A 22,351-nucleotide genomic window follows, 5' to 3' on the forward strand; every position below is an offset into this window, starting at 1 on the left:
TTGAATATATGTAAAAATGAAGTACACAACCTATCTGATGTCCTTGTAGTGGAAGACTCAGAAGTGTTTGTTTATTTGTTTGTTTTTAATTTTAAAAACATCTGCACCAACCCGACCCTATACTATTTAACTTTATGCCCACTCTTTCTCCTCTTTCCACCACAGACCACTATGAAGCACCCTTTTATGCACTTGAGAAACACACTTAGAAATTTAAATACATATGTTTATATGCAGATTTAATAATCCAACTAAGCTATTGTGATATACTAAGCACATATTAGAAAGCAGCTCTTTAATTCCAGTCCAATGGGGCTAAAATGTGCGTATGCTGAACAGAGTTAACCATAGGAGAGCAACAGAGAAGCTCATGTGTAAATCTTTGCAAGAGCAGCTCCTAAAACTGCTCTTGTTAAGCACTCAATAAGCAAGTAATAATGAAAGAACAGTCAGCTGGAAATTGCATCCTTTATGCTTACACAAAATGGACGTAATCAAACACAATCCTGTACAATTTTTCAAATTCAGTATTAAGAACTGGGTGACTGTGTTTCCTCAGTATATGGCAGATCGGAACGACATCACTAGCTGCGATGCAGTGAGCATGCAAGCTGTCTCCTTTAGCCCCCATGCAATTCAGGGGCTCCCTTACTTGAGGTCTATGAGAAGTGGCAATGCCAGTACCTCTACTTACTGATGACAACATATCAAAAGGCATTTACTGAAGAACAATTGCTTTCCTCTCTAGCTCCCCCTCAAATATGTGATTTTTAGACTGCAAAATGGGGAATTATTAGCTAATTCCAGTCAAGCAGAAGCCACATTTCTAACTTGGTATGAAAGCATTGAATTGCACAAGAAAATTAGGCAACTAAGTTTAAAATAATACTATTCAAATGTACGTGCTACTTGTGACAACTTTGAATTGTATAATTCAATAATTTATGCTGTTTATTATGTCATACTACTATTTTAAAAAGCATGCCAGAGAGCATGAAATCTTAAGCACCAAATCTAAAGTTATATTCCCTTGAAAACAATGAATTACAGTGGAGAAAGCAATTATTTTTTAACCTCCTGTATTTCAAATCAGAAAGAGACTTAAATCCCAGACAAGAAGTTAATTTTTCAACTTGGTCATTATATTCAAGTTATATTTCACAGACATGGGGAAAACAATAACCAAATGAAATTACTATTTTTGGACATTGGAAACATTTTCATAGCAAAACAGTGATTTTTCATCACTCACCTATGATAATATGAAGAGCTGATGTTACCGGATCAGAAATGCCAACAGTCGAATAGCATACGCAGTCTGTTGATCCTGAAAAATGAAGACCAAGAGATTATATTGTATATGTTCAAAGCAAGTATTATTGGTATGGATCTCTGAATAAAAGCTTTCTATTCTTGTAGCTGGCCCCTTTCTATTTTATGGAACAAAGTTAAATATATAGATAGAAATATTATGATTTAAATTGGAACAATAACTTTTTTTCAGGTAAACAGAACTTGTTTGTCTCCATGTAAAGTACAAGGACTTAAACTATATATATACGCAACTCCAAAACTAACTCACAGGTTCTCAGATTTCTTCCCTGGAAATAAGTCCTAGAAAGTCAAGGTTCGAAAAATGAAAACCAAAACTTAACTTGTCCACGTATCTGTTCTCAGATTTGCTAGTGATATACTAGATCAGAGCAGCTCATATACAGAGCACTTGATTCCAAAGGCCTAATCAAAGTAAAATATAAAATTAAAAATGGAAGAATGACCAGTAACTATTTAAAATAACTATTTAAAATCTTTTGGTTCTTTCTCTTTGAAAGGAGTCAGGACATATTTTTTTGTTCCTTTTGATAATGGTATATCCTTTTGCCTCCAATTTATTTCTCAGGAAATGGACATCACTTCCCCTATCAATAAAGTGCACAGAAGAAGCCTCTTTCAAGCAAACACAATGCAGAAGGCAGCCACTGTGAACAAGGAGCTCTGTGAGTCAGTTAAAGAGAAGATAAATATAATAGAACTGGCAGAACAAAGGGAAATGTGACTAAGAGGTTTCTCTCTACACAGGCTGATGTTCATGATGGTGCAAATGTACCACTACAAGCTTATGTTGTTGTATAGGAAACAGGGCTCCAATTTCTCTCAGTACCGCAACAGGTGAGGCACACAAAAGATGCTACTGTGCCTAATTTGGAGTTTTATAGCAGAAAAAATGTAAGTAGAGTTCAGATACTTAAGTTACACTTTATTGCTATTTTTTCCAGTTTTATATTGCCACCTAACTCATAAATTTCAGTTAGGCAGAAAATTCTTACTACTTTTGAAAAGAAACCCCAGAAAATTGGCCGCTAGAACACTTGACCTGAATTTTCTGCTAAACTTACAAAAGCAGTATTTCATCCAGCCTTTCAAATTTCTTTGAGAAAAATTTGTATTCTGCTACTAGAATTACCTTAAAGCCACTTCTGTCCTGATGTAAACAGCCAGAGCTTCCAAGTAGTCTTACGCTCTAGGTGGGAGGAGAAGAGGGGCATCCACACAAGCTAGATTTAAACATCGGAGGCTCCCTATCCTCTTCTGTAGTCAATTAAAAGCTGATTTATCTGCTGGGCAATTTTACAGGAGTTATTTTCATTTCTCTTCAGTTAACAAGCAAGGGAGGCCTAAAATTAGACCTGATGTCTGAAATTAACTCACAAGAGTCTAAAACGGCAGGCTGGGGAAAATACCAACAGTGTTTACCAGCTATCAAATGATCCCTCTTTCTCAGACTTGCCAGTGGAGTAAAAAAATACCACCACCACCACCACCACCAAAACAAAACAAAAATAAAAATAATAATAAAGAAAAAACTAAAATTAACTGACCTATGAAACAGTAAAATAGCCTTTTTTTTCTTCTCAGATCCAGTAGTATGGAGCAAGAAAACTGGTATCATTCCTCATGTACATTCTAAGAGAATCTAACTGGTACTAACACCACATCATGCCAAGTATAAACCTAACAATGCTAGTTTCAAGGTCACAAAAATGTTCATAATTAGTAAGGATTTGGATCTCTTTGAATACTTCAGAACTAAACAGGAACCAGATTATTTTTGGAAAAAAAAAAAAAAAAGTTTTTCTCCTTTATGTAGTTTGACTTACACCCCTTGATTAACACTCAGTTTGGGCAAGAAGCTCACACAGAGCTTAATTCTTGACTAATGTTAGGTGTTAGATTTTTTCTTCTTCTAAAAACAGCATTAAAATGATATAAATGTTCTGCTAGATTTTCTTTGTGGATTTGTAAGGGACAGAGTATAACAGAGTAAAGGAAAATAAAAGAGGTTTATATGGATTACACAAAAGTATTCTGCCCTTCCAAGGTGTATATGAAGCAGTTAGACTGCTTTTTAACAGTTTAATTCAGCTTTAATTCATTAAAAAATAATAATTAAAAAAAGATTTTCAGATTGGAAAAAAGCTTTTGCATTGGTTGTGCTGGAGGAGAAGAAAATCAGTGTGCAAGGGAATGGTTAAGTTTCAAGTTATGACACCTAAAAGTAGTTACATATGTACGTGTGACTCTGTAGACTGTATGTCACAGCTCCCACTCTGGTCAAAGAGATCTTGTTAGAAGAGCTGATGGCAGCCTGAGATCGACTGAAGGTACCCACACACCGGCACCCTGCACCTCTTGAGGGGCCTCTCAAGAAATAAAACATCTGCACAAGCAGGCAGCTGCAAGACTGATCAGATGGCCCCTGGCTATAATGTGAGTTTAGACATCCACCTCACCTGCAGACAGACAGAGGTAGCATCAAAATCTGGGTCTAAAGTTCAAACTGAAACTCACCCTAAGGAGAATAACTGCTTTACCTAAAATGGCACCAACCACCAGTGGTCAAGTGCTGCAGATTACTCTGCTTGACTTTCCACTGCTACCCTAGTAGACTAGATGTAGAGGGTAGCACATTTCAAAGGGCACTGTGTCACTATATGTATGTAGACAGCTGAATCCCAAACCAAAGCATCCCAGCTACCCGAAGTTCTCACCCCAGATATTTTGATATTAAGAGCCCATTGAGAATAGTAAGTGTGTAAAGGGCACATCAACTCTGACAGTAGCTGGCCCTTGTTAAAACAAGTATAATTGCTTTGAGTCTTTACCATACATCATGTATGATTCATTAGCCCATTTTCCCAAGAGTTTGTTTGTTACTAGGAGGTGTTATATAGCCACACAATTGCTATATAGGCAAATTCCTCCACTTTCTCCTCATCCACAAATCAAAACTTTTTTAATGTTAACAATATAAAAATTAACCAAGGTTTTTTTTCAAGCTCTAGGTCATAGCATACCAAAGTAGTAAGGAAAAACAAATGTCATTCTAACTGGTTACATGGGTGATTCTGTGGACAAAATCAATATTTACCATCCGAAATAAATGGGAAGAAAGGCAAAGCATTCAAACATCATTTTTCATATGATTATGACTACTAACTTACCATTAAGTCTTCTCAAAAGAATACATGCTCTTTCTTTGAGGCTATGACTGTTCATTTTTGTACTCTTTTTGATGGAAAACTAAACAAATTCCAAAGAACTGGACGACTGTCACTGCAGTACTAAACTAAGCAGGTGACAGAAGCAACGGCCAGCCAGATGTTGATCCTAGAGCAAGCAGTGAGTTTAACAGAGAAACAGTAACACACGTAGCACTCAAGAGCATTGCTCAGTGTGAGATACACTTGACAACTGGACAGGTATTTCTACAGTGTACTCTGAATCCTCGAGGAGAAATTACCATGGCAATGGGTTTTCCACTACATACAAGAACAGCTTCATCATGGTTCTTGTACATTTATGTTATTTTTATAAAGCCAAAATTTTGTGAAGTCTTTTTTTTTTTTTTTGTGTCACCCATTAACAAAATACCATGCTAACGACAGAGTAACTGCATATTTATTCTTGGTTGAGCAGCATTTAGTATTTTGAAAAATCTAGATGGTGACTTTGCTGGGAAGTGAGTTTTAAAGGACCAGGATGTGACACATTCAAAAGTAAGGAGGCTAAGTTACTGTTACAGGGAGAGATGGATGGTCTGGGCACCTAGAAACCAAGAAATCAGTTTCACATCTGCAGAATGGCAGGTTAGCTTAAAAAGAAGCACTTCAGAAGGATTTGGGGCGTTTTTTATTGGTTTTTATTCTTGTAGATAATCACTTCAGCAGAAGTTCAGTACCGTTGTATATAAAAAATGGTAATAATGGCAAATTTTAAAGATGAAATTAAAATCACAAATGTTACAGGGAAAAGTAATCTTGACTGACTTGTTCTCATAGCAGCCCCACCGTATCCAATGCAGTGTTTAGCTCTAAGACAGTCGTTTCCAGGAGTAGAACTGATTTAAAATGAGGAAGGTGGAACAAAACATTGGACTTCACCTTCCAAATTGAATGTACTCATCCTTGAAATGAGATGCTAACTAAACTGCAAAGGTCATTAAATATTACAAATATTGTAACCAGGAAGGCTGCAGATACATCATTTGGAACCTTAAAAAAGTTAGCTTTTAATGCTATGCTTTAACACATTTTCCAAGAGAAACTTTACAGCCTAGATGGCAGTAGTATAGGAGTCCAGTCACACTTCATGATTTCACTTCTAGCTGGTTTTGAAATTTGTGAATGAATCTTTTTCCTATGCAACCTTCCCGTACGAAGCCTCTGCTGGTTTTAGCATGAGCTTCAATAGGCACACATCAACACGCTGATTATAATCACCCTGCATGCTTCCGCCCTAGGCATTAAGAGTTCATATCCTTGAGTGCAGCAAAAGCAAGAGGAATCTGGATGCACTAGAAGCCTAAATCACTATGGCAATTAACACTTTGTTGCTGCATTTTACTCAATTCTCTCCAGTACTTGAAAGATTTTTCCCCTGTTCCCAGGGCAGACTGGCAGGCTTGGTTTCTGGAAGGAGAAAACCTGCACTAGTATTATGCCACAGCACAGTGTGCAGCAGGATTTTTTTTACCTGCTGAGATCATAAGGGCATTTAATCCAATCGGTTCTCTTTTACTAGAGGAGTTTCCAACAGCTGTTGACAGCTTTGTACCCCTCTTCTGTGCCAGGTTTAGGAAGAAGAATGAATTACTTTGGCTTACTCTAGAGGGTATCATTTTAATACTAAAGCACGTGGATGAAACCTCAGTGCCACGTTCCAATATAAAAGGTTCTCTCTGGTTTCAGCTAGGCATACTGCCACTCTGGCTGTAGGAAAAAAACACAGCTGAATGTGCTTTAAGGGCAGCTGCTACTAGCAGGAAGTAATACCTAAAGAGAAGGTTTTTTTTAGGTGCACTCTCTTGTAGATACCAAACTAAGTGTGGAACTGGCAGGTTGCTACAGCCTCTAAGTACTTTTAACAAGAAACCTGTTTACAACAGCAGTCAGTCAATTTACATTGGCAGATTTAGGAACAGCTGCAACTAATACAGAAGTTCAGAAGTTAAAAAAGCCACATGAATAGAAGCCTTTATTCGTGGCATTTAAAAAACAAGTTATTTTGTAAAAATGTAGAATAAATTGTAAGATTAACAGACAGTTTTAAACAGAAGACAGACTATTCTGTTTCCTTAGTGTTATTTCCGGATACCCTGAAAGAGCCACGTAGGGGCTTGCTTCAGAAAATAAGAATTATGACTTACAAGTACCCTTACGTTTATAAAAAGATTCTGAAGAATGGGATTCTGCCTATGAAATAAAGCTAATTCCTCAAAAAAGATCATACGGGTGAGGCTGTTTTACCATTAAATCTTTCTTTCATTTGTAGTTTCAAACCTCTGTTCAATTAAATTGACAGTTTCTGAGCAAAGATTAAGCCTGCTGAATTGAGTGCTAGTTCGAATATAGGCAGCATTTAACCACAGCAACAAAACTGCAGCAACCTGCCATGTTTCTGCTAATGCAGCTTGAAGTTAGGAACTAAAAGATTAAAAGAAAAAAAAAAAAAAAAAAAAAGAAAAACCACTGAGACACTGTCACCTTATCCCAGGCACCTGTCTTCAATGAATAAATTGTCTCCGTATGTCAGAAGACACACACACTTTTAGAACTTAATCCCTGGGTAATGGTTGTCTTCAGTATCAGCTGACATGTTCTTAGGATTTTAAGAAAATGTTGGTTGTAACGAACTAAAAAAGCATTATGCATCAAGCTTTCCTGGATTTGCACTGCTTTATTCCTTTTTACTTGTTGTATTTCAGGATTGTCAGTTTAGCTTTAAAAATATTCTTTTTAAAGACTTCATTTATTCTGGAACAAACTCCCTGAACTACTCTGAGAACCAGGGGATCTGCTGGAGTCAGTATATGGTCACAGCTCAATCACATCAAGTGAAGCATAGAACCACACAACAGTCAGGTAAGCACCACAGAGAGATGCTTCACTAGAAGTTTCACCAGTCTGGAAGAAAAGTCCTGCTGCCTTCCCAAGCATCCTGCAATGCATGGGCTTGGCTATTTCATACACAATTTCAGGTCTCCATGATAGCTAGATGTGTTAAGAAAGCATTAAGAGTTGTTCAGTGCGTTTGATAAATACATCAAAATAATACTCCTACAGGCACTTTCACGTACTTCAGCAATGAAGCATTTTAAATATTGTATAACACAATTTGTATCTCGATCTGTTTATATCTTCTGTACTTCCAAAAAATAATTAACAGAACTTCAAGACCAGCTTCCTTATACACTATTGTAAAGAACTTTTGAAGCATCAGAATAATGACTTAAAGAAAATATTTGAGTCTTAGCACTGATTACAAGGCTGGATGTACCTCATGGTGGTTCAGGAACACAGCACACACTATGCATCCAGATAGCAAACAGCTACAGCAGGCAAAAATAACAATAAAAACACTGAAGTACACCAGAGAAGAAAGTAGCTTGGTACACGTGAGCAATATTAAAACATCAGTGAAGCTCATACTTCCTGGCTGTGATTGGAAAAAATGCATTAAGAAATCATTGAAAAGGCAAGGTTAAATCTTTCAATTTTATGATGCTAATAGTTAATTTCCTTTTCCTAGGGGCAAAGAAATAGCTTTCAATACTGACATTGTTTCTTTTTTTTTTTTTTTTTAAAACTGTCTTTTTATGGTCACTAATATCACCAGTAGGCAATTTCTTTCTGAAACCAACTCATGTAAGCAGAACTCCTTAATCCAAGAAATAAACATTAATAAGGGAAATGAAGGGTAGAGCACTTCACATTCTATTCTTTGAAGCTTAATATACAAACTGATTTAAATACAAAGGTTCAACAAATAAAAACAGATTACAGTTAAATATTGGGTTACACAGAACCCTTAATGTGCTAACAGGAACAAAAAAAATATAAGGGGATATTCACATTACAACTTGCAATACAGTAACAGTTAGACATCTACAAGCAGAAACTGTTAAACCTTTTCCAAGCAACAATTCAGATGTTTAGGTTTAGATACATTCTTCTTAAATATACAAGGAACACAAAATTAGTCACCTGAAGCCTGAGGGTACAAATGTTCTATTTCACCCTGTGTATTTTTATTGTTGATGTTAAATTTTCAGATAGAGTCTGTGTTTCAGTTCTAGTTAGAAACTCACAGATTTATTTCAGATCAGTTCTTTAATTCAAATCTCAAGCGTCTGACAAGGAAAAGAGAACAGCATACCAATGACACTAAAAAGTGCACTTGTCTTTCCACACAGTCCACAAAATTGCGGATAAATAATATAAAATTGCAGATAATTGCCATTAAAGAGTTGCAAGACTGAATCCAATCTTGGACAAGAGAGTCATTTAAGTCCACTTTTTAGACATCCCACCAATTGGGAAGGATGAGGTAACAGGTGGGCCACTAGGTTTAACAGCAAGATTAATCCAAACACTGACTGTGGTCAATAAAAAGTAAATTTATCATTGAAGCACTGAATCCTGAGACAGTTTTCACAAATGCCTCTCAATTACAGTATGTGGCTGAACTGTGAAGGTACAGCACGTGGCACCAGAAGTAGCCTGCGCAGAATATGTAGTAGCTATCTGCAACCTGAGGACTGTTCCCCAGCTGCAGTTGCTTTATGTTTTCTGTGATAAGAAATGGGAAAAAAAAAAACAAAACAAAACAAAACACACAAACCAGAACCAACCTGTTGCCAGAACAGTGGGATGGTCTTACTGCAATTCTAACTACATTTGTGGAGCATTTGGAACTGGAGGAAAAAAAAACAAAAACACACACCACTTTTTTTTTCCCCCCACAGGTTAAGTCTCCATTCAGTAAATTTCCCTCACTGATGTGTTTAGATGAGCAAAGACATTACTGTCAACATTTTATCTTGTATTAACATAAAATGAGCCACAGAATTAAGAGAGCAAGAAAGAAACAAATTCTGAAGTTGCACATTTAAGACGTGCTTTCCTTTGCAATGCATCCTTCCCAAATAGTGCACACGGTCAGTAACTACGCTGGGATACAAACAGCTACAGTTAGGTGCCGTTATTGGACACTACTGCTCGTATCTCACACTTAAGCCTAATTTCAAGAAGTTATGAATAGAAGAAATTTCAACAAGAAACGAATAAAGTAAACTGAAAGTTAACCCTTTCTTACCAGCAGGGATTATGCCAATCCTTATATTGCATTGGACTAACGGTGCTTTGGGATTATTTTGGTCTATGCCAGAGTCCTTCTGCATTCTTCCAATGAGACCATGCATCACTTCACTGAACATGCCGTCCCCACCAACACAAACAACACTGCCAGGAAACACAAATTAGAATGCACACTAACAGTCAATAAACAACACGGCAAGTGTTCTACTTAGGGCATGCACTGCACATCAAATATAGTTGTTCTAATCTCCTCCTCCAGTTTTTACAGAATATAGTAGCTCACAGTCAACTTGGCATTAAACAAAAAGCAGAAAAAAAAATTCAAGCTACACAACTACAAATGCGCCTAGACAGTTCTCTAACGTTTGAAAAATGTTGGAATGCAACCTAAAAAAATTCTTTGTCCTCTATTGCTGTATGCAGACAGACAGGTATCAGTGGAAAATCACTATACAAGGAAAGCACCGAACAGGACTGCACACACAGCTTTCTAAGTAAGCAAAATGGAAAAAAGGTACCTTTACCAAAAAGGGAGAGATAAGTTTAATATTTGTGGCTTCAAGCAGAAGTATGCTATTTTACAATATTCATTTAGCAGGGATATGAAAGTCAAAAACAGCAAAATGCATGCTCACATGCTCTTTTGAACGTGCTGATAGCCCAAACAGACAGAAGTCGTGTATCTACATAACCACTCATAATGAAACAGAGTTCTAAATGTTACCAGAAGCAAAACTTTGGTTTGCAAAATTAATTCAGGTCAGAGCTGGTGCAGCAGCTACACAGATCCTCAATATGTTAAAGCTCAGCAGTGTCCACACCCAAGCAAATACTAGGAAGTAAAAGACTATTTTACAGCAGTATACATTTCATGCACAATAATAAAATGCACAATAATAAAATGCACGCTCTGAACTCTAAAAGCATAAACATTCTGTAACCGAAAGACTACTTCCAATACATCTTGAAGGAACACATGACAAATCGAAAATTATACATACATGATTTGGAACATTTCCTGTTTTCTATAGCAATCATTTCCAATGCACAAACACCAACTCTTCCACATAGTCAACAATAGATACTGCAGAATGAGCACTCATCCCATAGGACAAGTTAGCTGATTTTGTTTTTAAATAGTGATGATTTAGATTTATTATTGTATTTTCAGAATTCTCTTATTGTGAATAAATAATTTTCTTCCCCATTAATGGAGAAAACAGTCTTATACTGTCCAACTCTAAGTTAACACCTAAGAGACTGTGCGAGAAGGGAGAAAAGAAGGTTTGTGTTTCATCATTATAATGAATTTATCTCCTTGAAGCTTAAATACTTTATTCTTCAGCTTCAGTAACCTGTCTCATTTTTCTGTGCAGCTTCTAAGAAAGGGAGGAAGTGGTCAAAAATTTCCACCCCAGCTTAAGGTCTATGTTCTATTTGTAACAAATTGTATATCCAGACTCAGAGATAACAGAACAATATGAACTTCTATTCCTACCAAGGGTAAATTTTTAAACTGACAAATGAAAAAGTTCACTGAGACAAAATTAGTATGACCAAATTGATTGCAAACATCAGATGATCATCAAGGCATGACGCACCTGTATGAAGGGCCCCTAGTGAAGGACTACTGTAAGAGACATCTTCCTGAAGTGTTTCTTACATTTTGGGTTTATTTTTCTAATGGAGTAGTGTTTCACTTGTTAGACAGATAATAAAAATAAAATATATTCACAACTTCAGGAGTAGCATCTCTATGAAACAAATGAGTTTTAAAAGAGCTGTGCTCCCTTCCAACCTCAACCTGCAATTCTGTGAACTAATTCAAAACTAATTCAAGAACTAGAAGAAGAAAATGAAAGTTTTCCACAGACCTGTGAAACAGGCATATATATGAATCACTATCATCCTTATGCATATCAGATTTATTCTTAACAGTCATTATTTGTACAATATTACAGCATTAATATATCCCATTATGTAGTTCTGCATAACGAGGTACAAGAACCTGCTATACGGTAACTACGTTGGCTGCTTTAATTAAGCTTCAAGGGGAAGCTGCTCTATCACTGAGCTATTGGATCAGTACACTCACTGGGGGAATTCTTATTAGGAGAAATGGGAAGAACAAACAGGAAACATGCACAAGAGGTTTATACAACACGGCTCAGCATATACACTTGGAAGGTAAGGAAGCAATTATCAGTAAGAATCCTGTATCTAGTTCTAAAATTACAAGCAAAGCTTTCCCAGATTGGGAATTGGTAGATTAAATGAAGAATCTCATCACTGAATGAAGGAAAAGTCACTTAATCAGAAGTGACTTATGAGGACAGGTGAACAACAATTAGATGAAGGAATCCAAAGCTTTCCCTCTATGTGAAAAGAATCAACTAGGAGAGAAATACACGCTTATGCGATTGAAACATTCTTTTTTAAATCTTCCATTTAACCACATGATCTGATATTTAAAAATTTGCAAAAGAACTGCTTCCTAATGTCACCGTTCGCCATAGAAACATACTTATACACAACGGTCAAAAGTCAGGCTCAGAAAGACAGCATGCAGTTCTCAAGGCACCTGCCATTCAGGCCCAGACTTGGAATGGAAGAACCCTGAGATTCTGAAAAGATGCACTTCTCTGGCCAACTGTTTTTCTCAGTCATGGTAGGGAAACCATAAACAACCCCCACCAAAACAAGATTTAAGCTGGAACTACCAAAGAGAGATTTAGAGAACCTTTAAAATGAGTAAGTACATCTACACTAGAGATTGTTTCAATCTGTCAAAAACGTTTTGGGTACCACTACAATTGGTCACTGCCACTTGTTGTAAAAGCAAGTTGCTAGGAGGGGATCTATCATGTTTTAAAACATACCTTTGGGGATGGGAAGGCTCATCTCCTCCTTTTAATTCTGGCATATATCCCCAGGTGGTACAATCACCTCTCTTTAGAGCTGACCAACTCACCATGCTTTTTTAAAATCACTGCTAGCTTCAAGTTGTTCCTCTTATTCCTAAAGTTCCTAGAATATCCAACTTCTGCAATTACATACATACATACATATTGCATGGTGAGATTAAGTAGGCTGTTTTGTTGCATGTGGTTTTGGTTTTAAGCTATACATTTTTGTTTGCTTGCTTTTAGGAAGGCAAGGATTCTGCTTGTCTTCCCACTTTGATGTTGCAGCATTTCCTAAGTAGTCTTCCTCCTTTCCCCAGAAGTCCCAACTTCTGTTTAACTATTTTTCTGAACCTCCTGAAAAATACTTACTTTTATTTTTCTGATGAAACAGTAAGTGGCCTTAATGAGAATACACATATGCACAGCTTACAGTAATACATATAATCTGCATCAATATAAAGCATTAGAAATTTGATGTTGTAGAAGTTTCACTTCCCAATACTTTACTAGACTAAGTCTATAAAGGTAAAGGCTAAAACATTATATTACAGTGGAAATGGAATCCTCCCATCCACACTAACAAGTTCAGCTACACCTTTTTGAATCTCACATGAGAGTTGCCTGTTTTGACAGTCCTTGACAAACCCTGCAGGACAGAATGATTGATTACCACTTTGGGCACCATCTCATACAACAGCCAATTCTAGACGTTGGCTTGCTTGATTCTTTTTCCCCACTCTGTATTGAAATTTCACCAATCCTCAGTATTATATACTTCAAATGACTTAAGTCAGATGAAAAGGAGAAAAATCTTAAATGTTTTTTTCTAGGTTACTTTCCTTGCATATCTGCAAAACCAAGGAAAATGCCAATACTGTCAAAACAGTTTACATAAAGTCAACTTATTTTAAAGCAGGTCTAGGAACTCAATCTGTGAAAAGCCTAGGAATTCAATTTGCAAATGTAGTTTCTTACTATCACAATTTGTCAACATCATGCCTTCACTTGATTTATACCATGCAAGTATATTTTCAGAGTACTCTTGTAAATCAAATATTGCTTTTTTGTTTTGTTTTTTCAGTTTATGAACTTAAAAGTACCTGCCTACAGCCATAGTAAGATATAATTTTAAAATACTGTAGTTATGAGAGTTCATTTGCAAAGGTTCTGCATACATTTTCAATTTTATAATCATATGGCTCATTTCATGTCATGAAACAGAACTGAAATGATTAGTTTATTCATTAAAAATACTCCGCTTCTACAATTGATTTAATGAGGGAATGCAATTTTATTATTCAGCTAAGTCTTCTTTTAAACCAGTAATTTCACAAATAGAACAAAACTGGTGAAAAAAAATAAAGCCAAACGACAGCGGTTATTTGCACTTGGTGAGAGGTATATTAAACATTTCTAGATAGTGCATGATTTTACACACATGCAGAGTACCACTAATACATTTTTTTTTGGACTCATGTAAGTGTCAAGATCACCTATACTAAAAAACACTGCAGGATATTTCTCAGGCTATCACAGAATACTCAGCTTCTGGATCAGCAAAAGTAATCTTACATTGATCTTCTGCACACAAATCTCATGCAAATATCACTATACTTCACATGAATATGTTACATATCGAACAGATTTACTGAAATAGTTCTGTTTTCCTTTGATACTCCTAAACGTGAATAACCTCATACAGAAAGGAACATGTCCTGCATCTCCCAATCATCAATGAACTCTACTATTTTAAGTTAGAGACAACAAGAGACAGAATACAGAATAGATCAGTGAGGGGGAAAAAGGGGAGCAAACGAATTTACTTACCCATCATATTTATTAATATTAACTTCAAATAAGTTGTCCTTAGCATGGTTAGCATGTTCAGTTACTATGAAGAAATGAGCACATAAAAATTACTGTTATAAAAATACTGTTATAAAAAGATATGGCTGTTAAAACTGTTATTAATTTATTAATAACTGTGATTCTATTGTCAGTATGCCCACAAGAACAGCTTGCCCATAAAAAGTGCTTCAAATGATTTTATGCCAAGGAAAGAATTGAAAGAGACAGGCACTATGATATGTATCTATATGTATACACACACGGCTATGTATAGCACAATTTTTAGCAAAATATTTTTCAAGTGAACAATTGTTTTCCAACAGTAAAACTGAAAGGGAGGGTAAAAAACAGTATTTATTATAGATGAAGAGATCAAATATCTCAGAACTACTCAAACTTACAAATTATTTTAAGTTTGTACCTAGTAAGCAGAAAATGGACGTAAGGTCATGATATATCTGGGTCTTTACACTTCAACCAGAAAACATTCCCTCTCTACCACTTAGCTTCATTCACTTAGTAAGAAAAGGTAAAATAACAGAATAAACTTAAACACCATACCAACTCTTTAAGACATTTCTGAGTAGCTTATTAAGATATTGAAATATTCATTACTCACTAACAACATCAGTGGAGATAGAAGCCAGACTGAAGAGTGGAGCAACCTTCTGTTCATAAATCCTCTTTCCTTGTCGTTTTCCTCCATATGGATTAATATACACAAGCAACCGCTTTGGTCTACACTCTGCAGTAAGGTAAAAAACAAAAAACAAACAAAAAAAAAGATTTAAAAAAAAAAAAAAAACACACAAAAATCAACAAGCTATGCAAAAACAAATCAGAAAGTGCTAAAGTAAACATAACATGCTTCTTCTACCTTGTTTATCGTACCAAGTATACTGACAAAACTGAGTGAATGAGTAATAAGACAGCTGGTAAAGTTCAGGATCAGCAATGTTACTTTTTTTTTTCCTTCATACCAGCAGAACCACAGTGCATCAAATGGTATGACTAGGTAGAAAACTTTAAGAATAAGCATATAATACGTAACTGGGATCTGGATTTCTGCTTCATGTTGTAATTTCACAAGTTGTATCAGTTACAAAGAATTAAACACATGCATGCACAGTAGAAAACTAACGGGAGAAAAATCACTGAGTGTATACAAACTACCTGAGCCAGAGGCTGTAAGACATTTCTGGAAGCTAAGGCTACTGTGCCAGAGGATGTAGGATTCACTCTGCTCTGTATGCTCTTACGAAATATTTGCCAATACAGACCTTTTGTCTGACTCCATGTGGCTAGTCTCACGCATATTATTTTTACAGTACATTCCCACGACATATTAGTAGCACAGGCACACAGGACAAAAAAAAATCCAAGCACAGCAGGAGGAAAGGAACTTCCACATGAGGCATACATACAAATCTTTTACATTAAAATATGTAAACAGTCTTCCTGTTTTATTTAAAGTGAATTTCCTTTGTGCTATAAAGAAGCAATGAGGATATTTCACAAAACTACATGCTGCAACAGCAAAAGTTTGCCCTACATATGTAAGCCCTTCTCCTCAGAAAGGACCTTTTGAGTTTACTATTTCAGGTTTGTTCAAATTGCTATGGATTTACATTGGCAGTGGTGATGAAAACAATTATATCTCTGCACCAATAAATACCTGAAATGGCTTGCTACGCTTTTTTTTTTTTTTTAATAGATCATCTATCTGTTATAACACTTGTACCTTCTCAGATGACATTCTAAACTGTTATTTTAAAAGAATAAACAGAGTTATTAGACCAACACACATAATAAATCCACCCAAGCTAGACTTTTTGAATGGTTTAAAGCTACCACACACCAAAGCACCATCCTCTCTGAGAACCTGTTACCTTTTCTGAAACTGTTTGTTACTGATTGAATGAAAGTTTGTACTCAGAGATGTCTGACCAGGCCACATGTCTCACAGATGCAGTGAATAGGTGCACAAAACCCATTTACTAAAAGATTTTATTGGAAGACATACCTCAGGTGTAATACATACAAAAGAAAAAAATGGTGAGATGCATGCTTCCAATGCCTATTTAAAAGAATGTTTTTTGTTAAGTATTTGGTTTAGGTATTTTTAGGCCTTGCCTGAGTCACATTGTAGGTGTAACTGCCTCCAGTCCCTTCCCCATTTCTTTCTCTCTCTCAGATGGAGCTCAGCTTTATGCTGTAGGTAGCTTGTCCCCAGTCCTGTCTCCAGCCCCACCAGCCCACTGCTTTGGATGGACTTGATTTCTTTGTCATGTCTGGGCTGTAAATGGGACCTGCTGCTATCCCTGTCCTGCTCAGAAACAGTGGGACCGTACCCTGGCCAGCGAGGGCACTGCCTGTGCTGCTGTCACTCTTGACTTGCCTTCTGCCACGTCCTGCTCCTGCTGCTCCCTGACATCTATCAAGTTGTCTCTGTCAGGAATGACTCCTGCAAAACTACTCTTAGCCTTCCAAAAAGTAGATGCCTGAAAGTTCCAGAAATTATTATCTGGAACTCTTAACTATATAAGGAACATTGTTACTGAGAGAGCGGATATGTGACACATAAGCACAAAAAGTCACTCACAAGTCCAGTAATTACTACAACCCTTGTCCTTGGATCTCAAGAGTATCTCAGATTTCTGAGTCTACATCTACTCTTTACATTCCCCAAAGCTAGAATCTTTTAAAGCTGCTGCTAAGCTCCCAGTATGTCCCTATTTTGCAAAAATAATTAAAAAAATAGAAATGTATAAGACACCTGTAGTCATAACTGATAAAACAGTCACTCAGAACAGCTTACAGATGTAAGTACAGCAAGATGCAAAGTAGTGACAAGAAGATTCCCCACCTGCCTCACCTTAAGCTAGCCTTAAGACTTTAAAAAAAGATATCAAAAATCTCAAAATAATCTTGATTGACATACATGCCTGTAAATTGATGTAGCAAATGTTAGTGTTTTTTCAAACTTACTTTGCATTTCAAGTAATTCTTTCAGTGCCTGTGTCCACTGGTTACACAAGTTCTCATCAACGCACCAAAACGTCACATCTCTGCACCACCAGCGGTGATTTCGGGCTTTTTTCACATAATACACTATTAAAAAAAAATAATAATAATAAAAAAGAAGAGGTACAACGAGACAAAATTCACCAAATGTTTAGTGAAATGACATGCATTTCAAATAGGTCTCTCAAATATGTGACTTTTTAAAGAAGTGCTAGCTAACCCCCGCTAACAAAAGGATTCAGAGCATCAACAGTAGAAACAAAAAAAAAAATTGAAAACATGCTCTATGTCCTTCCCTTATATCAGATACTCAAACATAAACACTTTTTAAACCCAATGCAATCCATTCTCCATAAATTGATTATAAACATACAAAAGTTCCAAGCTTGTATAGATATTTTTAGCCATATTGAAATCTGCAATGCCTACGTGATCTAAAAGGCCATAAATTTAAGATAAGCCAAGACGTCATAGTAGCTCCCATCTAACCAACAAAACAGGGTGACTTTAATTGCAGAAAGCTGAAATTTGAGGAAAAAAAAAAAAGATTAAATCTTCTTGCACATTAAGAACTAGGTTGGTGAGATCAGAACACTCTTACTTTTCCATGTGCAGTATCATCAATCGTTACTAGACTGCTTGAAGGACAGAATTTACTACTGTTTCCCCAAAACAATCAGAATGTTTTTTTGGCACTTTGCCTTATGAATGCAGTCAATAACACAAAGAACATTTACGTGCACACATTCTGACGGTTATGAATAATAAAAAAAAAAAAAGAAAAAACACACAAAAACAAACAAAAACAAAGCAAAAACAAACATTTGGTCTCATTTTTTCAGCTTTTCTTCTGATTGTCTAGTCAAGTAGTATAAAGCAAGTGTCCTGCTGCAGATCCATTTAGCAGCAGAGATGTGAGACATTAGCTGGCACTTCAATATATAGCCAAACCATGTGTTCTTAAAGGAAGGGTTCAAGTTCTCAAACAAAGGACCTTTAAATGTATACTGGAAGATTTTTTATTCACATTATTTCTGTTAAAAATATTACTTATTCTGAAGTTTACTTTTCAATCTGCCCTAGAATATCTCCAACAAGGTAATTAGCACATGCACCCTGAGACTGTATCTGCCTTACCTGTGAAAGAATGCGGCTTTGCCAATTTGTGCCATTTGCCAGTGTTACGCTGCTTCTTGTTCAGTTCACTTTCTTCTACAGCAATGATCTCAGAGGTTGGTACAAAATAGTTTTCTGTGTGAACACAAGACCTTACACATTTACATCTTAAAACAGCACCTGAATGTTTATTTCTACATATGATGTAGATGTACAATTAGAGTAGCTGCTTATTAAGCACAATCAAGAGCATAACTAGAAATTTGCTGAACATTTCCAATTTCCCCTCTCATTTACTCAAAGTACATCATCAATAACCACCTATGAGCTACTTCAATTAATGCTTAAAGTGTCTACGATTTCTGAGAAAGCTAGATGTTCTGAGTATAAAAACGTTTTTGCATGAAGCCAAAATCCAGTAACATTGCTTTCAGAGGAAGGAAATTGCCCCTTCAGTGACCCCTAATCCAGACAGTTGAGTGAATAGCACAAGCTATTTCAAAGACCATGCAACTAAATCAAGCAACAGAGAAACTACAAAGGCTATTTGTTATTTTCAAGTAAGTAGCTGTCTTATGAAAGAAGGGTGTTCATAAGAATTCTTAAGTCTTTAAATCCCACCAGGCTTTCAAACTTCAAGACCTCCTGAGAAGCAAATTCTAGATGTTATGTTTATGTACTGTTAAATATATTTCCCTTCCATAAACTTTAAAAGTAATGTTTTTCAGAAGTAAAGGCCTCTTGTTCTTAAAATATGAAAGAATTTCTTCTACGCGCCATTTTTTTCCTCTCATTGTCCCTCAACATTCTCAGTCTTCCTGACTCCTGCCAAACTGAGAATTTTGTCTCATTGTCATTACCAATTTCAAAATTTCTCTACTTTTACGTCTAATCTAAAAAAAAAAAAAAAAAAAAAAAAACCAAAACAAAAACACCACAACTGAAGAGGAACTGAAAAAGCACACTGTATATTTATATGCAAACAAGTGGTGCACAAACATATACACACATATAATTAAAGAATTATGTATTATACTTTTTACTATATAAGGGATTGTTATATTTTCCATATGTAGACAGATGTAAAGAGATATTAGACAAAAAACAAACACTAATACTTTTGTTACTGCTTGCTGTTACTGGCTTTTACCCTATATTTCACCTTTCTTGCTACTTTGCACAAGTAGTATGGTGGTAGTTAGGAACGTAAAAGAAGTCAAACTTTTCACAAGCTCTTTACTGTGCTGACTACAATTCCTTTGCTACCATTTTTTTTCCCCTCTGTCCTATTTGTCAACAGCTCTTCTCAGTTGTTGTGTATCATCACATTCTACTGAGAGCTTGGGATTATACGGTCAAGGCTTATTTCCCTTACACTTGTTTTAGTATGCAACTCAATGTATATTCCTTTAGGGTTTGTATTCTCACAGAGATTTGAAGATTGAGTCCAAAGACATGCTTACTAGTCTCCACCTTCACTGTGAACTATTTTATGAGTACCTTCCTTCAGGAACCTGGCTGTATTCAAATAGTTTTCACTACTTACAAAAGAAATTGCAGCTTATAATGACTGTATTTATTGTATTTAAAGCATAACAGGGAAATGCAACAAACACAGAATCTCTATAAAGATATAAGAGCAAAGACAAACTCACTCAAAATATTCAACATATATGTAGATATCACACATACATGTACGTATGTAGGACTACATCAAGTAATTAATATTGGATATTAACAATTAATTGGCCTTTCTGATATTCAGAGCAAAAATCTGCTTGTTTTTAGGAATCTTAATATGATTATCCACTTAACATTTATCCAAGTAACAACATAGACTAGAAGGAACACTAAACTAAGAAGAAGGAGCAGGTGCTTTAACCTTTCTTTTTCTAGATCTGCTTTTAGTTCTCATTTTTCTATCAGCTATGCCACCTATCCATACATCAGAATATGAAAGAAAGCTCATTACATTTATAAAGCCTGCACTTCAGTAGCTCATTTTGATGTTGCTCACAGATATGCTACAGAACTGACAACAATTAGATCAACATTTAAATGACAATGCTGTAATGAACATTTTGAGAAACAGTTTTATGTGCTGGATACTCATTAGTATGTATGCTAGGAGCAGGAACAGAAGTCATTGTTTTATTAGGCACTTTCTGTATTTAAAAAAAATAATAATAAAAAGAAAGGTTTCCAACTGTACAAATAGCAAACTTTAAAAAACACCTCCAAACCAGTATTACTGAAAGCATTTCTTTGGAACATGTACTTTAGTACATACTGCGTAACGTATATTAACAACCCATGACCTTGAAAGCAGTCTTACGAAGCCCTCTTAGTTCTTAAGATGCATTCTCCACCTGAGAATCACAACTGTGTAAGTTCTGCTTTTCTAGCAAATCTCTTCACAGACGTGTCAAAAATGCAAATAATAAACGTCCTAGTTAACGTGCATTTTTTAACCTTACGCCACAAGAATTACATACCACTAAAAAAGAGGTTCCTGACCACAAAAAAAAAAAAAAAAAGGAAAAACAAAACAAAACAAACAAACAAACAAAAAAAACCAGCATGACCTCACCCTCCCTCTGTAAATCTTTGAGTTTGGAGAAAGTCTGGGAAATTTATCTTCTGTGAATGCCAGTGATGCCCCTCAGTACTATCTGACACTGTGCAAACACCAAGCAGCTTCATTGTCCTGACAGAATTCACTGATTTTAATTAGTCAAAAACATGCACTCCATAATACAGTAATTGCAGGGGGCCAGAAAGATACAAAGCTCTCTCAAATATAAACATGTTATTCAGAACATTCCCTACAGCTTAGGAAAACAAGGCTTGAATGCTACAGCATTTATGTTTGAACAGAGCTCAGGAATTCCTATGAGCCCAAATCACAGAATGGTTAGGGTTGGGAGAGCCCTCTGGAGGTCACTTGGTCCAAGCCTCTGCTTCAGCATGGTCACCCAGACCATGTTGCCCAAATCCACGTCTAGGTAGCCTCTGAAGATCTCCAAGGAGGAGACCCCACAGCCTCTGTGGGCAGCCTGTGTCAGTGCCCCGTCACCCGCGCAGCACAGAAGTGCTCCTGGTGTTCACCTCCTGTGTCCCAGCTTGTGACCACTGCCTCTTGCCCTGGTACTGGGCACTGCTGGAAGACTATTAACTAATCCCTTCATCATTTTGGAAGCCCTGCATTAAACTTATTCCAGCATGTCCATGCCTCTATTGTACAAGGGGACCTAGAAGTTGATGTGGTACTCTAGTCGCAGCCTCATCAATGCCAAGTAGAGGGGAATCATAGAATCACAGAAGTTAGAAGGGACCAACAGGGTTTATCCAGTGCAACTCCTGACTCCACGCAGAACCAGCCAAAACTCAGGTCATGTGTCTTGAGAGCATTGTCCAAATAATTCTTGAACTCTGGTAGCTCAGTGCCGTGCCCACTGCCCTGGGGAGCCTGTCCCAGTGCCCGACCACCCTCTGGGTGCAGACCCTTTCCCTAACCCCCAGCCTGACCCTCTCCTGTCCCAGCTCCATGCCGTTCCCTTGGGTCCTGTCGCTGTCCCCAGAGAGCAGAGCTCAGCGCCTGCCCCTCTGCTCCCCTCGTGAGGGAGCTGCAGGCCGCCATGAGGCCTCCCCTCAGCCTGCTCTGCTCTGGGCTGAGCAAACCAAGGGGCCTCAGCTGCTCCTCATACACCTTCCCCTCTAGACCCTTCACCATTTTCATAGCCCTCCTCTGGACACTCTCTAATAGTTGTAGAGATAATTTCTTACACTGTGGCACCCAGA

The 22,351-nt window shown here is 36.7% G+C and overlaps 1 protein-coding gene across 1 annotated transcript in view; it reads right to left on the reverse strand.

Annotated features, from left to right (window-relative positions):
* Positions 1–22,351, reverse strand: part of CERK (ceramide kinase) — a 45,359-nt gene that overhangs the window by 17,707 nt on the left and 5,301 nt on the right. Inside the window, exons 2-7 of the mRNA XM_032180960.1 lie at positions 18,572–18,685; positions 17,399–17,521; positions 15,030–15,155; positions 14,390–14,453; positions 9,655–9,800; positions 1,253–1,327 (exon numbers count right to left, since the gene is read on the reverse strand). Of these exons, the coding sequence (XP_032036851.1) occupies positions 1,253–1,327; positions 9,655–9,800; positions 14,390–14,453; positions 15,030–15,155; positions 17,399–17,521; positions 18,572–18,685 (648 nt within the window). The remainder of the gene's footprint in view (positions 1–1,252; positions 1,328–9,654; positions 9,801–14,389; positions 14,454–15,029; positions 15,156–17,398; positions 17,522–18,571; positions 18,686–22,351) is intronic.

Source organism: Aythya fuligula, chromosome 1, assembly GCF_009819795.1.
Source record: "Aythya fuligula isolate bAytFul2 chromosome 1, bAytFul2.pri, whole genome shotgun sequence".
NCBI lineage: Eukaryota > Metazoa > Chordata > Aves > Anseriformes > Anatidae > Aythya > Aythya fuligula.